This window comes from Leuciscus leuciscus (assembly GCF_965113295.1).
Source record: "Leuciscus leuciscus genome assembly, chromosome: 10".
Taxonomy (NCBI): domain Eukaryota; kingdom Metazoa; phylum Chordata; class Actinopteri; order Cypriniformes; family Leuciscidae; genus Leuciscus; species Leuciscus leuciscus.
In genome coordinates, this window is record NC_138734.1 from 5159578 (window position 1) to 5176621 (window position 17044).

The 17044-nt window shown below is 36.7% G+C and overlaps 1 protein-coding gene and 1 long non-coding RNA gene across 22 annotated transcripts in view; one reads left to right on the forward strand and one right to left on the reverse strand.

Annotated features, from left to right (window-relative positions):
* gramd1bb (GRAM domain containing 1Bb) overlaps nucleotides 1-17044 on the forward strand; it is a 164899-nt gene that overhangs the window by 137099 nt on the left and 10756 nt on the right. For 13 of the 21 annotated variants that reach the window (XM_082182178.1, XM_082182174.1, XM_082182176.1 and 10 more), the window contains 9 exons: nucleotides 4355-4375; nucleotides 5850-5873; nucleotides 11830-11914; nucleotides 13251-13354; nucleotides 14170-14265; nucleotides 14346-14426; nucleotides 16010-16125; nucleotides 16320-16491; nucleotides 16572-16764. In XM_082182178.1, the coding sequence (XP_082038304.1) occupies nucleotides 4355-4375; nucleotides 5850-5873; nucleotides 11830-11914; nucleotides 13251-13354; nucleotides 14170-14265; nucleotides 14346-14426; nucleotides 16010-16125; nucleotides 16320-16491; nucleotides 16572-16764 (892 nt within the window). Of the gene's footprint in view, nucleotides 1-4354; nucleotides 4376-5849; nucleotides 5874-5899; nucleotides 9919-11829; nucleotides 11915-13250; nucleotides 13355-14169; nucleotides 14266-14345; nucleotides 14427-16009; nucleotides 16126-16319; nucleotides 16492-16571; nucleotides 16765-17044 lie in introns of those variants that run through there. The other 8 variants (XM_082182184.1, XM_082182187.1, XM_082182180.1 and 5 more) reach the window with 2 other exon arrangements.
* LOC309507863 overlaps nucleotides 1-17044 on the reverse strand; it is a 469488-nt gene that overhangs the window by 31899 nt on the left and 420545 nt on the right. The gene's annotated exons all lie outside the window — the stretch shown is intronic.

The following is a 17044-nucleotide window of genomic DNA, read 5'->3' on the forward strand; positions in this document are numbered from 1 at the left end:
TTCTGATGTATCAAATACTTATGTCATGCAATAAAATGCAAATTAATTACTTAAAAATCATACAATGTGATTTTCTGGATTTTTGTTTTAGATTCTGTTACTCACAGTTGAAGAGTACCTATGATACAAATTACAGACTTCTACATGCTTTGTAAGTGGGAAAACCTGCAAAATCGGCAGTGTATCAAATACTTGTTCTCCCCACTGTATATACATATAGTGTTACTAAAATCTTAATTTTCCTACACATTTCTTTATTTCTTCTTATTATGTTTTATGTATTCTTTTTATATCATCTATAAAATTGTTTTGTTGTTAGGGGTAGGTTTAAGGGATCTAAAAATGTATCTATAAAATGGTAAGAGGGCAATTATACAAATATCTTAATGATTTTTAGTTTTTTTTAGCGTTATACTTCATAATATTTATGTTTGATTGTTGTTAATATGTCCAAATTGTACGTTTCAGCATAAAAAATGTATGCTTTGAACGCTTTGTACCTGTAAATGTTACGTATTAATACCCATGTATTAACAATGAGACCAGGCTGATTTAGTACAGTTCGTCACTGAGAATATTTGACTGTAGATTTATTCGTAACAGCACAAGCCGTCTCGTGAAGAAACACAGACTGGCTGTATTACACTAATCTGAGCAAAATATCGCACTGGAGATCGCTAGACTCCGACGTACATGTTTGCCTGTGTTTTCAGATCATCAGTGCATTTTTTGCATCCCAGAGAAAGCATGTGTGCATGGTTGCCATGTTGGGAAGATTGAGGAAAACACTGTGTGATCTCATCATGGCCTCCACCATGAGAGGACCGTCTTTATGAATGCCTATATTAAAGAGATTATGCATTCATTTAAATTGTGGGTAAACCTTTGATATGCAAAACTTTCAGCAGTTTTAATCTATATGACTTCAGAATGCTGTGTGATGAAAACATTGAATAATCAGCTCTACTGTATTTGTCTGTGTTTTCAGACAGGTAATGATTTATGTAGTAGATTGAGGGAATTCCCGACTGTTTTCTGATCGATAATTTAGTAAAAGAGTGTAAATCTTTTAATTATTAATCAATCACATGTAAAACAGACCATAAATCAATCTTTCTTTCTTTCTTTCTTTCTTTCTTTCTTTCTTTCTTTCTTTCTTTCTTTCTTTCTTTCTTTCTTTCTTTCTTTCTTTCTTTCTTTCTTTCTTTCTTTCTTTCTTTCTTTGTGAAGCACATGTGATTCCAACAGTTAGTATGATGCTATAAGACAATAAGACAAGTCTTAATAAGACAAGAAACAATTCAAATTGCATGTAGGTTGGATTTAGTAAGGGTACTTTTATAGATTTGTTTGGTATTATTTTAATAGACATTTCTCTCTACTCCGTCCTCTATTTTGGAGTCTTATTTTATTTTGTAGTAGTGTTCTTATGATGCTTTAAAATGCTGTTAGATAGGCAGCCGACTGACACGAGCAACGCCAAGGTCATGGGGTCGATTCCTAGGGAACACACTCTGGATAACGGCATGTGCCGAATGCATAAAATGAGCTTCCAGTTTCTCTGTTTTTCTTTTTCATTCTGTTTTCATTGTTTTACAGTATGACAGATTAAACCTGATTAAAGTAAGCATTTCATGTTGTTCTTCGATTGACCCCTGAACTAACACTACCTTAAGTGTTAGTTCATCCGTGTTAGCACTCCTGAACTATTCTTCCAAGCCCTCTCTCTCTCTCTCTCTCTCTCTCTCTCTCTCTCTGTCCATATGTACACACGAAAGACCCGTCTCACACCTCTCTTGAGTTTAGATCAGATTAGCACACATTAAACCGCCCAATCCCTGAGCCTTGACGGAATAGACCAGTATGTGTGTTAGCAGGTCTGTGTGAGTTTATCTATAGGTTTATAGGGTCATGGACGAGACACAGCTTGAGCTGTGTGCTGCAGGTCAGGCTAATCTTTCACAGTAACACTCACACACACAGGTGTCCTTCTTTTTGGAGCAGTAGGCTAATTGAATGGCTTATCGGCTGACACACACTTTTTGTTGTTTTGTCTGCTCACTTTAACCAAGACTATAAAACAAGTGAGCCCATTATGTGTCGTAGCTTTTCAAACTAATAAAGCGTGAGAATTTATCTTCAGCTTCCCTTCAGCTTCAGAAGATCTGTAAAGCTAGTTTATCTCCAAAATTCAGACTGTTTTTGGAAAGACATGTATCCCACACTACCGTTTCTGTTGGCAAGAACATTTATTTTTTCCATGAGTTGTTGGCTAGGCTGGTAATCATGCCCTTAAAGACCCCATGAAATGTTTTCGACGAGTGCAAATTTATGTCCTGTGTTTATCCTTTTGAAACAAGTTGGGGTCGGATGTATCAAATAAAAGGTCAAACCGTATCAAACGGTTTGACCTTTTATTTAATGTCACAGTCTGGCGAGTCACTTTGCAAGATATAAAGTCATAATTAAAAGAAATTGTGAAATTGCATGACAATTTCTGTAATATAATGTAAGATATAATATCATAATTATGAGAAATAAAGTCACATTTTGAGATATAATGTAATCATTATGAGAAATGGTCACTTTTGTAAGATATAGCCAGTTATGAGAAATAAAGGGACATTGTTATATATAATGTCATAATTACAAAAAGTAAATAATGTAGTGAATAGATACAAAGTAATAACTACAACTAATACATTTACTTTGCCAGATATAGTCATAATTACAAAAAATTGTCACATTGCAACATAATGTCATAATTATGAGAAATAGTCACATTATGAGATATAACATCAAATTATGATAAATAGTCTCATTGCGAGACACAAATGCATAATTACAAGAAATAGTCACATTTTGAGACAATGTCATAATTGTGAGATGTAACGTCATAATTATGAGAAATAGTCACATTGTGAGCAATAGGGCCCTATTTTAACGATCTGAAATGTAAGTATCAAACGCGAAACGCAAGTAACTTTGTGGGCGGATCTCGGGCGCCGTTGCTATTCTACCGGTGGGATAAATGACTCTTGCGTACGCAAATCTAAAATGGGTTGGTCTGAAGTAGCTACATTACTCATAGGTGTGGTTTGGGCCATAAATTTGCCAGGTGGGTTTGCCAGGCGCACGCCAGGAGCGATTCACAGCCGAGGAGACCGACGTTCTCGTCAGGGCCGTAAAAGACAGAAAAGTGAGATAATATTTTTCCTTGTAATTATGTATGGTTTGCAAAAATGCCAACTGCTGCGTCTGTGTGTAGATGAGAGAAGCAAAGTGTATGCGCGTTGTGCACACGCTACATTATGGCCAATCATGCGCCCTTAAAATAGCATCTGAATAACGCGCCACTGACTTTAGTCTAGGTTTTCCTGGTCTGTGGCGGAATTGTTTTCTGAAACTGCAAAATAGCACCAGGGAACGTTTGCGCCGGAACATGCCTCCTCTTTTTGCTGAACCGCCCCCGGGAGTGCAAGTTCATTCCCTAATTTACCGACGTGTGTCTGTGGAGGGAAAAGTCCGCTGTGCGTCGGGTGCAAAATGGGAATGATACATGCGTCGCTGTACAAAGTCAATTACGCTGGGTGCAAGATAGGGCCCTAAAAGTCATAATCACGACTAATGAAGCCAGTTTGCAAGATATAAAGTCAGAATTACAAAAAAGTCAGAATGAGACAATCGAGAAATATCATAATGTCATTGCAATTTAAAGTCACATTACAAAATATGAAGTCAAAAGTATGAGATGTAAATCTGCAATTGCGAAATATAAAGTCGCTATTCGATTTCCTTCTAAGCAAGAGCTGATGTCATCAATATTTTTGGTCCAATTTTCTGGAGAAAGCAAATTTTAAATATGTCTGTTTACTAGAAGTTTATTTTAATAGTCTTTATATGTTTATAAATAGATGTCTTGGCCTGAGTGAAACAACACTCAGGATCATCTAGACTGAGCTGGACTGTGTTGAGTTATAAATAGAGCGGTAGTGATGTCACGCCTGTACACAAACACCCCCTGAAAAGTCTCTTTAAGTTTCTATTTTGGTTCACGCGGGTGTGAATTTGTCTTATTCCCATGACATTTCACCTTTGAAACTGCTCATTTAGCCATCTATCTTTGTATCTCTCTATTTGTGGAAAGGCCAAATGATGAATACGTGTAATTATGCAGTGAAGGGAAATGTCAGACTAACAGACTTTAGCAGCTGTCACATGACAGGCCCTCGGCCAACCCTCAGTCTGTGAACACACACACTCTGTGTGAGGGGGCGTTTGCAAATAAAGCTCTGCATAGCTACTCTTTTGCTCTCTGTAATATAATAATAATATTCTTCTCCTTCTCTTTCAGAAAAGCCAGAGCTGGTACAACGTAAGTCACACTTCCTATTAATTGTGTGTGTGTGTTTGTGCGTGTGTGTGTGTGTGTGTGTGTAATACTTGTACTATTGATTGTGTGTCCACCTACTTTGAAATATAAACAGCCATAAATGTTACTATACAGTGCGTTCTTTGTGTTACAGTAACATGACATTGTTTGGGCAAGGGAACAGGATAATTTAATTACTTTATTTATTATTTCATTATTGTTTTATAATGTTTTTTTTTTTGTTTTTTTTTGAGAATTACTTTCAGATTGATTTGCGTGTGTCAGATGTGAAGATTGACGTGATCAAACGAGAATGATGGTGTTGTTTTAGTAATGATTTACAGATGTGTTGCTCTTCCCTCTGTCATTCAGCGGTTCAGCTGCAAATATTATCGGACTCACGATCTTGTTATCAATTTCCTCATATTTTACATCTATGTGTCAACATGACTGATTACAACCATCCGCCTCTTCAAGTTTTGGGTCAACATTGTTGTGTATCACATAGTGTGTCAGAAATTCATAGCAACACACCTTAGTATTGACATGGTACTATGAGGTACTTTTGCCTAAATTATAGCACTTCAGGTTACACTTTATTTTAAGTCATTGTTACAGTGTAATTAAATATTTAAATAATTAATTAAATACATGTACTTACTATAGGGTTAGGGTAGGATTAGGTTGAGGGTTAGTTGCATGTAATTATGCATAATTACTGTTATTACTATGGTAAGTACATGTAACATATGTAACAAGGACACTGTAAAATAAAGTGTTACTGCACTTTATTTTACAGTCCTGTTCTGCATGTACTACAAACTATGTACTTATTATAGCAATTACAATAACTTTGAATACTTTTTATGTTATATCATTAATTATCATTATAGTACGGAGCCCCACACATGACATGCGGGAAAAACATGCATATCGTTCTCACAACTTATTAATACGTCATCACGTTTTACTAATTCGTTCCCTTTTAAATTGTGTGCACGATATAATAAAAAAAATTCTTGGTTAACTAAATCATGGCCATGTTGTTTTAATTCATTCCCTTGTTTTAGCTAAAGCACAATGAGGGAACAAATTAATACAACATGGCCACGATTTACTAAATCGAGGGAACAAATTATTATATTGTGTGCTTGATTTACTGAAAACGAGGGAATGAATAAGGAAATCATAGCCATGATTTACTAAAACGAGAGGACAAATCCTTAATTCGTGGCCAGTATATATTAAAAAAAATTATCCCGGGCTCTGCATAATACAAATATCTCAATATATCAATATATTTTTTAGACCATTAGCCACAAGAGAGCCGAGTTGTATCATAATCTTTCAATCACTTTTCATTCCACAATATCTTCCTTTTTTCTTCAATCCTTTATCTTTGCTTTCTTTTTCTGTCTGTGGTTCTTTTCGTCTGCTCCTCTCTTCTCTCTCTCTTTCGTTGACTTTTTCTCTTCAGCATGAGAGACAGCACATTCTCAGAGTAAGCATGATTTTACACTCCACTTCCTGTTTCCTGTCAAACCGAGCGTCAGTATGAGGACTGAACTGAGTCTGTAAGGCTTCTCTAACAGTGGCTTTGGCATGCGTGTGCTCCTCTAATGACCTAATCATAGCATCTTCCTTTATGAACTTTATTAAACCAAAGGCTAAAACACACAACGCACGGCATTAATACCCTCTTGTGAAAAAGAAGTACACTTTAGCATACTTTAAAAAAGTTTTATACAGTTAAAATTATAATTAAGTACTTAACATGTAACACATCAAAAGAAGTGTACTTCATTAAAGCACGACAAAAGATTATTAAACCATAGTGATTTAAAATGTACTTTAAAGTACCACATTTAATTTGGCATTAATACAAAGCACACTTTTAAAAAGTGCACTTAAGTGTGTTAAGAAGCAATCATGCAAGTGTACTCTCTTTAAGTGTATTTAAATGGCCTTTTATTTTATTAATATTATAATATCTGCAAGCACAGTCTTTTAAAAATATGTTTTTAAGATTTAAAGTACACTACAAGTGCAGATTCAATACAATTAAGCGCACTTCTTTTTCACAAGAACCTGCATGGTGGCAGCGTTAGCGATAAATAGACTGTGCATCTCTCTGATTGGCTCTGGTTCTCAGCGGCGTGATGTGATTGGTTGATAACACTGCACATGCATGGGTGTGAGCTGTTTGATGCGTACTAAATGCACACTGGGCAGTTCAGCAGCAGGATCTCATGCAGTGGCATTGACGTCTTATTTAAAGAGCGTTGTACATTTTTGATGCATTGTCTGTGGAGTGTATTATGTGCGTCTGTGTGTTCATATGGGCAGTGATGATCTCCCATGGCCCTGAGAGCTCTGTGATTACATCTCAACCGTTTCCATGTGAGTTCTGAGCCCTACTGACCACCAAAGTGAATGTTGACCACTGCATTGTTGTATTGCAGATTATGTTTGGTTTATAAGAGACAGCTCAATGTCATCTGACACTGTACAGAAGCAAAGGTTGTATGTAGTTTATTTTAAGGCGGCAGTTTCATGACACATTTGTTCTCGCTACTTTCAAGGCAGAATTGGGAAAGTCATAAACAGGGAGTGTGAATCGAAAAGAGGTTGTGTAACATTATCCCAGAGCAGACGTGTCACACAAAGGCCTTTTCATTGGATGGCTGTGATCATCACACATTTCTGCGCTGCATCTTAATGATTCAAAGAGATTTCCCTGCAGAGATCAACTCGATTCCTTCAGTATAGTTTGTATGTAACATGTTTGGACAGTTTGAATATAGGTTGAAAACATGCAATGTATTGTTTTAACGTATAAGACTTTCACCAACCTTGAATTGACTTCCTTCAGTGGAGTTCTATCCTTAAAGGGATAGTTCACCCGAAAAACATCTATTATTTACACATTTCCATGTTGTTCCAAATCTGTATTACATTCTTTCTTCTGTGGAACATTAAAGAAGATATTTTGAGAATTGTCTTAAGTGTTTTTTTTTTTGTTTTTTTCCTGTATTCAATGGAAGTCGATGGTCACCAACACTGTTTGGTCACCAACTTTTTTTTTTTTATGTTCATTTTTGTCTGATCAATCAAACTTTAAGGTTTGAACTCTTGGTTGGGGAATCTCATATCTATGCTAAAACAATAAATCGTACATGAGACAAATAGTACACATGATAAAGAGTTTTAGGGCCAGATTTACTAAATTAGCAAATTAGGAAAGGGCAAAGAGAGCTCAATCCCATAAAAGTGCCGATGGGAGTGGAAAGTTCTGTGGGTGATCTACTGACAACATGCAAATTAAATAATACAGACGCAGCCGAATCATTTCCATAATGACCAATGCAATCTACCAAGAGCAGCGCAAATTACCATCTGGTTTAAGACATGCTTTTTGGGGGGCGTTAAATAATGGCGCAAATACCTGACTAGCGCAAACATAATAAATCACCTTGCATGATTAATTTAAATACTCTCCTCCTATAACTTTTGCGCCTGAAATGGAAATCCTACAAATGCTAATAATAAGGTCAGCCGCAAAAATAACCCTGTCCACGCCTTTTCAGCGCTAATTCTTCACTGCGTGTCTTTAGTAAATGCTGACAGTAGTTTTTTAACGCCAAAAGAGGGTTTGCGCTGGCCTAAGCTGTTAGTAAATCTGGCCCATAATTCTACGTTCTAAGGAACATTTCAAAAGTTCAATATTTCAAAGTTTCTCAGAGTACATACGGTACTTTCCCCGGAAACTCAAATAAATGCGTGTGAACTGAAGTTGTGTTTACATGAGGCGGTAACCATAGAAAACGGTAACATCAAAACAAAACATCTGTACTGGTATTATATATGGCTTTATTATAGATATAGATCACACATACTGTATATAACATTACTACTTTAGTATGTTTTAAAGGCATTTAAAGGGATAGTTCACCAAAAAACAATGAAAATCAATGGTCACCAAAATGTTTTGGTCACCAACACTCTTTAAAGTGTATTCCACAGAAGAAAGTAAGCCTGGTGAAACATGTGGGTGAGTAAATTATGACATAATTTTCATTTTTGGGTGAGCTATCCCCTTTAAAGTTGACATTTGCACATAAAAGACCATTTGAGTTGCGAAAGACTAACCATAACCGATCGCACCCCGAAAGTTTGCACACTAGACATGGTCTCACGTGCCACGGACACGTAAGAAAACAAACTGATCCCCTGATGACATTATTGGAGTTGTCACACCCAGTCCTGGTACCAGCCACCGGCGGCTCTCATTATTTACTCTTTCAGTTAATATATAACCAACTTTACATGCTCATCGCCAGGAGTAAACACACTCACACACATCCAGCTCTACATAAATCAGATAGAGCTGTTGTGCTCCAAAGTATCTTCTGAGGCTTCTGCTGCTCTGGATCTCCACCGGAGTGTTATTGGACATCTGCTTCTCCATTGGCAGAAACTATCCATTCGCCTTTATGGTTATTAATGTATAAACGCTGAAGAGAGAATACTTTTGGGACGGAGATTAAAGTTGTCGCTCACACACGCAGAATTCCATGACTGCTGCAGATCATGTGTCAGTCTTTGTTCTTGGTTATCTTTAGGTTTCTGACAGCACAAATGAGAAAGCACAAGTGAGTAGAGGTTGGGGTTGAGAGTGAATTGTACATTAGAACACGTAAATGATCAAAAAAAGGACATGATAACCCAAGGAATTGGCACAGAGAGTTTCCAGATGGTCTTTATTTGTCGCCGTGGTCTTTTTTTAAACCTGTAGAAGACCATTTGAAGTCTAGCAACAACTGGTGAATAACAAAAAACAAGCGCAAACTCTGAGGACTAATGGACTGAACTCCAAGAAGAACATTCTCTGAAAGCCAACAACCAATTTGCAATGGAGATATTAGTAGCATTTGCATACTGATGTAACGATTAATGATCGCTTGCGGAAGTAACTTGATGTTCCTCCTTTATCAGCCCTTTAGTCACAGCGTTTACAGCTCGAAAAAGGATGAAGAATCAAGACGGACATGTTTACAGACGCTTTCCCAGCAGCAAACTGGAACAAACAGCAGCATAATAAAGCATCTGTCTGCCAAGGTTACTAAAGGCCACTTGCGTGTGAGTGTTTTTGCGAGCCACAATTGAATCATGTGGCGTTAGTCAGAAGAGCCAGACACTCACACACACACCCTGATAGAGGACGTTGCACACCCTGATGAACATCTGCGATAGCGTAGACAAACCTTGGAGGAGCGACTGAGTCTGGGATACTTATTTACAGACCCATCCGAATCCAAAATATTATCAGGATCTTGTCATTGATGAACTGATCGATCCGTTGGCTGTGGTACGTACGAGAGGGAAACCGAAACATGGATTCATCACTGGACTCTCAGGAGGACTGGGAGACACTAATGGAGCTGGAGGAGGCTTTGGCGGGATGGTTAGTTCAGGGTTCAGACTGGGAGCTGGACCGGCACTGGGGCCCGAGGGACGACCCGTACCAGGATGAGGAAATACCGGCCGTGAGTCTCCACAAAGATTCAACAAAAGACTAGTTTACGGTCCGCTGTTGATAGTAATAGTGCAGTGTACAACATGAAAGTTATTTAAATATATAATAAAAACAATTGTGTACTGTATATATACAGTGTATACAGCAGGGCTTGACATTAACGCTTGGGACAAGTGGAAGATAATCTCCGACCGCACAAGCAGTCTGATTAAAACTTCAGACAAAATAAAACTTCGAAGCCTCGAAACGCGAGAATGATTCTAATTTTATTACATTCCGTGTAAAACGGCAACTGAGAAATCAGAAATAACAGTATAAAAAACTCACAGAAGAAACAAACTGTGGTAAAGATTCAAAAAGTTATTTAAAAAAAAAAAAAATGTATCACATGATATAGTTATGCAACATAACTCGACCAAGGGAGCTATTTTGCTGAATATTATAACGACTGCAAATGTTACATTGATTTTATATCATGTATATAGTAGTTAATATTATCACTTATATTTTAGACACAATATTAACTTTTTTTTTTCTTCTGTTTCACCAACGAAAATACGAAACCAGCAGAACTATTGCGCATTCTCAAAGCAACAGCGCTGTTTTGTTACTCGATGAAACATTAAACTCATAACATTATTTATTGCAGTTTAAATTATTTAATTTGATTGGTAACAGCCCTATAGTGTATTATTTTTTATTATAATTGAATTTAGTGTTCAAATGTGAGAATTTGACATGAAAGATGACGGATATATTTGATAAGGTTGTTTTTTTTAAAAGCCTTTATAAATAGATAAAGCTGCAAAAGCTGAAAGAACACTGATGAGAATATTGCTTCAGAATACATTTTATTACACCACCAAAAATCTTTTTTTTTTTTTTTTTTACGGACAAGTACATTTTTTACTCTGACAAGTGAATGACCGATTTGACCGATTGATCGAGCCCTGTACAACATTGTACATACATAAATTACATTTTTATTCTTAAAAGATAAACAAATATTTATATAATATAAATGAACATAATAAAAAACAATAACACAAATATTTTATCTATTTTAATTAATTACTCTTTAACTTGGTATAAGGTAGAAAAACATTAAATTCAAATTAAAATGTCTGTTCTCTCTATATGTTAATATACATTTAGGAATATATATATATATATATATATATATATATATATATATATATATATATATATATATATATACTTACTCGTTTACTTATTGTAATATAGAGAAATTACAATTTGAAAATAATTTATTAAATGTTAACAGTGTCAGTACTGTCTATATATTTAATGTTAATTTCATATTTTTTAAATAGAATTCAGCAAATAAATTAATATAATATATAATATATACATCCTTCCATTCATTAATTGTCCAAACCACTTATTCCTATATAATAATAATAATAATATATAAATATAGTTGCCTTAATTTCTGTTTAGTTCTAAAGGTATTTTTGATATTTTAAAGGTATTTCTCATAAGATTGTTGTTGTTGTTGTTGTTGTTTTTACCTCCGAGAATCACATTCAATATTGCGTGTAAGGATCACCATTTTACACTGTTGATTTCAAGACTCTTTATCAAAATCTAAAGTGATTGTCTTGTCTTTTCTTCGAGCATTTGTCTATTTTTGCTCTGCTGTTAATGATGCACGGTGTACTTCGGCTCATTAACAGGAGTGAAGATTGTGAATGAGAAGCCGTGTGAAGTCGTCGTTTACTCGTGTCTTCTGTCACGCCACAGTGGGAATGAACTCATTGTGGTTCATCTCACGCTGCTGCATGGCAAAACTAAACCAGCATCTGACTGATGATCAGCTGTGTGAAAGAGCAGAACGGCTGAGAGTGTGTGTGTGTGTGTGTGTGTGTGTTCCTCATCTACTGCTTTATCTGTGTTGTAGGTCCTCAGTCCCACATATAAGCAGCGTAATGAAGACTTCAGGAAGCTCTTCAAGCAGTTGCCGGACACAGAGCGTCTCATTGTGGGTAAGAGTGTGACAAATTAAAGACTTATATGCAATCAAATTAGCATTTGGACATAGTATTCATGATAAGAAAGAGATAAAGTAAATAACTGAACAATATTTTAAAAGTTTTGCTCACCTAATTGATTTTTGTATTATACACTGGAAAAGGCGAAAAAGCGGTGTCATTTATTTAAGTGCATTTACATATTGATCTAATCGAAAATTATGGTTTCCACTTGAAACCTGTTTTGTTCAGTTTGTCTAAAAGCAAATAATACTCCACATGGAAAAAAATGTATAGAAAAATTTTTGTTTAAATAATATTTTCTCTTGACATCAGAGTGTTGATGTGCCGAACACACACTGGCTGGCTTTATGGCTTTATGATTGCTTTTGTTTTTTAGTACAAATGCATATTTTTAAAAGACATCACAATAAACATTAAGGTCTTTTGAAGTTGTTTTTATTTATAGTAAGTAAACTAAATTAAATATTGACTAACTAAATGTCATTATTTTTATCTTAAGTGAAAATTCTACTTTAATATTAAAGCTAATAGTCTTGTTTGTGGTGAAATTAAGTTGTATGAAGCCGTGTGTGTGCGCGTGCGTGCGTGCGTGCGTGTGTGTGTGTGTGTGTGTGTGTGTGTGTGTGTGTGTGTGTGTGTGTGTGTGTGTGTGTGTGTGTGTGTGTGTGTGTGTGTGTGTGTGTGTGTGTGTGTGTGTGTGTGTGTGTGTGTGTGTGTGTGTGCATGCGTGTGTGCGTGTAAATATATACTGTATGTCACATTGACAATCATTGCGCAATACATACATTTAGCTTATGTTTAAAGAAAATATATTTATTAAGTATACGGTCTATATAATAAATAATATTTTTACTTTGTATTAATGTATTTGTCTTTGGGACAATAAATATTTTTGATTAACAAACCATGAGTTTTAACCAAACCATAAATATAATTTGAGAAAAACGAATCAATTTGGCTGTAACAAATTAGAGTATTTTTTAAGTATAATTTTTTCAGTGTATGTCAATATATTTACATTAAAATGTTTTATTAAAGTTATACAATTTTAGATCAAAATTCCATTTGACTTTAAAGAGTGTCAATGTAAAATTAATAATAAATTAAATTTAACTATAATTAACTATTAAATGTATAACTAATAGTTAATTTATAATTTAATTAAATGCTTTACAGTTTAAAGGTTCTCAATTTATTTGATTATTTTCTTCTTTTATTTTGAACTTGATGGATACAAAACTGAAATATAAGGGGAAAATATATTGAATTGAATGATTTGACATGATTTGACATCTTTTGAACGTTGACCTTGTCCTCTCATTGGCAGACTACTCCTGCGCTCTCCAGCGGGACATTCTCCTGCAGGGCCGCCTCTACCTCTCCGAAAACTGGATCTGTTTTTATAGCAACATCTTTCGCTGGGAGACACTGGTATGATATACTTTAAAGTTATGCTTTTTTGGGATAATACCATTCCTGTAGTGTGTAATACAGCTGTTTGTGAATGTAAAAGGTCTGCAAAGTTTCATAGATCAAAGTAAATGATAAATAGAGTTATTGTCTCCCAAAAGAAAGAAGCGATTCTGAACGAGTCCACGTCTTACATCCTGCATTTCGGTTTGTAACAAGTTTGCATAATGCCAGCCTATGGTCTTAATCAGCTGCTCGTGAACAGCGTCTACTTTGACCCTCAAACACTGTAGATGTAGCTGAGACTGGAAGAGTTTGGTCTGTGTGGTCGGCATGTTGAGAAGACACTCTTGTCTGTGCTGTGAAAGCAAATCCATTTTGCATGTACTTCCAAAGAATGAGGACTCGCACTCGCATTGATGCTGTAAAACCAACGGCAATGTTACTGTTCGTATCACTGTGTATCAAGAGCTGTGGAAGATCAGATATGGTAATGGGCGTTTGGTTTCTGACCAATCACAACACACTGGGCCATTTGACCAATCAGAGCAGAGAAGGCTCTCAGAAAGGAGGGGTTTAGAGAGACTGAATCCTTTATCGAAACATTTCAGACACTGTGAGAAAAGAGCTGATGCTGCAATGTATATTATGAGACAATTCAAGTGTTTTTTGACCTTGGATGCATGAAAACCTATTGTAGGAGACCTCTAAAACAAAATTAAAGACCTTTAATATAACACAATATGAGCACTTTTACTAAAACTTTTGGAGCTACAGCCTGAGAGATCGGGGAAGAGTCATGTTGTGTTTTATTGTTCTGTTGCATGTGTGAACAGCTTACAGTACGGCTGAAAGACATCTGCTCCATGACGAAAGAGAAAACAGCGCGTCTGATTCCCAATGCCATCCAGGTGTGCACGGACACGGAGAAGGTGAGAGACACACGACCGCACTCAGATACGACTGCACACATCAACACATTCAGTTAAGTTGTTCTCGATCTTCCCTTCAGCACTTTTTCACATCGTTTGGTGCGAGAGACAGGACTTACATGATGATGTTCAGACTTTGGCAGAACGCACTGCTGGACAAGGTGAGAATATAAACACACGGTAATGTTGATACTGATACTGAAGGAAAAAAAAGTCCAATCAGTTGTTTAAGACATGGCAACAAAGTAATGACTTCTCTCAACTCAATCATTCTATGTTTACTGTACACCTGCAAACCCCGTGCCTCGGTGGGGTTTAGTGAAATTATATAATGAGAAGTGGAAAGTCTCAGAAATATCTGTGTCAGAAATCGTAGAAACCAAGGGCTGATACTTTTTTGCCCCATTTCAAATCTACCGTTTCTTTCTAAAATACTGGAAAGGATTGTTGCAGCCCAGGTCCGGGATCATCTTTGTTCAAGCAATTTCGATCCAGTTTCTGTCCTTATCTTAGTGTTGAGAGTGCATTAGTTAAGATCTCTAATGACTTACTGTTAGCTGCTGACTCGGGACTTTTATCCATACTTATTCTGCTCGATTTGAGTGCAGCATTTGATACTATCTCGCACAGCATTGTGTTTGACAGACAGTCTATTGGAATCATTGGTACCCCACTGGTACCCACTTTACGGGTCGTACTCGATTTGTACAGCTGAAGCAGTTTAGATCAGAGCCTTCATACATCAATATGGGTGTTCTGCAGGGCTCAGTTTTGGGTCCTCTCTTATTTATTATTTATCTTTTACCCCTTGGTAATATTTTTAAGAAATTTGGTATTCAATTCCATTATAACTTTACCTATCCTCCAAACCTACCTCAACTTTTCCTCCATCTGTCCTCTCAGATTGTTTAGCGGAGATTAAAGAGTGGTTTACATCAAGTCGTCTTAAACTTCATAGCTGTAAAACAGAAATTCTTCTTCGGCTCACAAAACCAATCTGACACTCAATAATCTTGCCCCTTCATACGTATCTGACCTTCTTCATAATCATATTTACACTCCTACTCGTACTTTAAGATCATCTTCTGCACTCACTCTTGTTTTCCATCGAACTCGTACAACTTCTATGGGGTCCCGAGCCTTTGGTCATGCAGCTCCTTATTTTTGGAACTTGCTGCCACTGGATGTGCGAAACATTGAAAGTCTTCGTGTTTTTAAATCTCACCATAAGACCCATCTTTTAGGCAGGCTTTTATGTGATTACTTTTATGTTTTTATCCAGTCTGTCCAGACTGTAATGTTGATTGTCTGTTTAATGTTGATCGTTTTATTGTGTTTGTAAGGTGTCCTTGAGTGTCATGTAAGGCACCTATAAATAAAATGTATAATAATAATGTTAATCCACTTAAAACCGCTCAAAATGTGTTTTTATTAAGCACAAGTTTTGCACGCTTGCTTAATTATAACCAACAACATGTAAATGTGGTGTAAATAAGAGATTCACTGTTCAGCGTAGCCAGCTTTTTATTATTATTATAATGGGATATTTTGCAAGAGAGCACAGAGAGTGAAATTTTGCAGTCAGTGAGTTTGCGCTGAACTGAATTGTTTGACAGCTTCAGTAATTATTAGAAGAGCGCACTTTGCTTTTTCATGCTGCCAAGTACACACTGCAAAATTTCTGGATTGACAACATACGATTTGTTATATCTGAGCTCATAATGATGGCTGTCTCTGTGTTCAGCCACTCTGCCCTAAAGAGCTCTGGCACTTTGTACATCAGTGCTACGGCAATGAGCTGGGACTCACTAGCGACGATGAAGACTACGTGCCGCCTGATGATGATTTCAACACAATGGGGTGAGTTAAACGTGCGTGCTTTGTAGTGCTTCTTGTCAACTAACGTTTAGTCGACTATTAGGGGGCATCCCTCATGCTTTCACAACTTGCACCCCACATATTCAAATTTGGTGTTTAACAGACATGAATGTTGGACAAATATAGCACATAGGTAGCCACATTCCTTCTTTGTGTGCTTCTTTATGCATGTTCAGATACTGTGAGGAGATCCCAGCCGAGGAGAACGAGGTCAGTAACGATAACTCATCCAAGAGCAGCAGCGAGAACAAACAAGACAACAGTTCACCTCTGACACACAAGAGATCCATCACCCAATCCACCATCACCTCCACCACACCTCCCAGCAGCACTGATACACCACTGTCGGTGAGTATACCAGCTCCAGATCACTGCACAGATGCCGTGTTAAGAAACTACAGTTAAAGTGTGCCCTCTGCTGGTTTCAGTTTGACATTGCAGCTGAGGAGTACACAGACTGCCTTGCTGATGGAGATCTGCTGGCACTCCCTCTGCTGGCGGAGGAGAGGAACAGCGAACCGTCGAGTCCTCTGGGCCCCATGCCTTCACCTTCACTCGACTTCAACGACAACGAGGATATACCCACTGACCTCAGTGATTCCTCAGAGACGCATGATGAAGGTTTGGAAAAAATGCTTTCTTCTATGCTTTCACTGTTTCTTACATTCCTCCCTGTTCTAGCTTGTACGATGTTTGAAACTATATTGCTAGCACTTCGTGAGTTACTGCCTCCATAAGATGAATGATAGAAACAGATTGTTTCTAATCAAAATAATCAGTTATTAGTATTTTGTTGGCTCTCTTTTGTTGGTTTTTGCATGACAGTCATAAATGATACCTGCACAATTTGGCATGTTTCATAAAAGAACTGACTTCAAGCAATGTACTTACAACTACACAG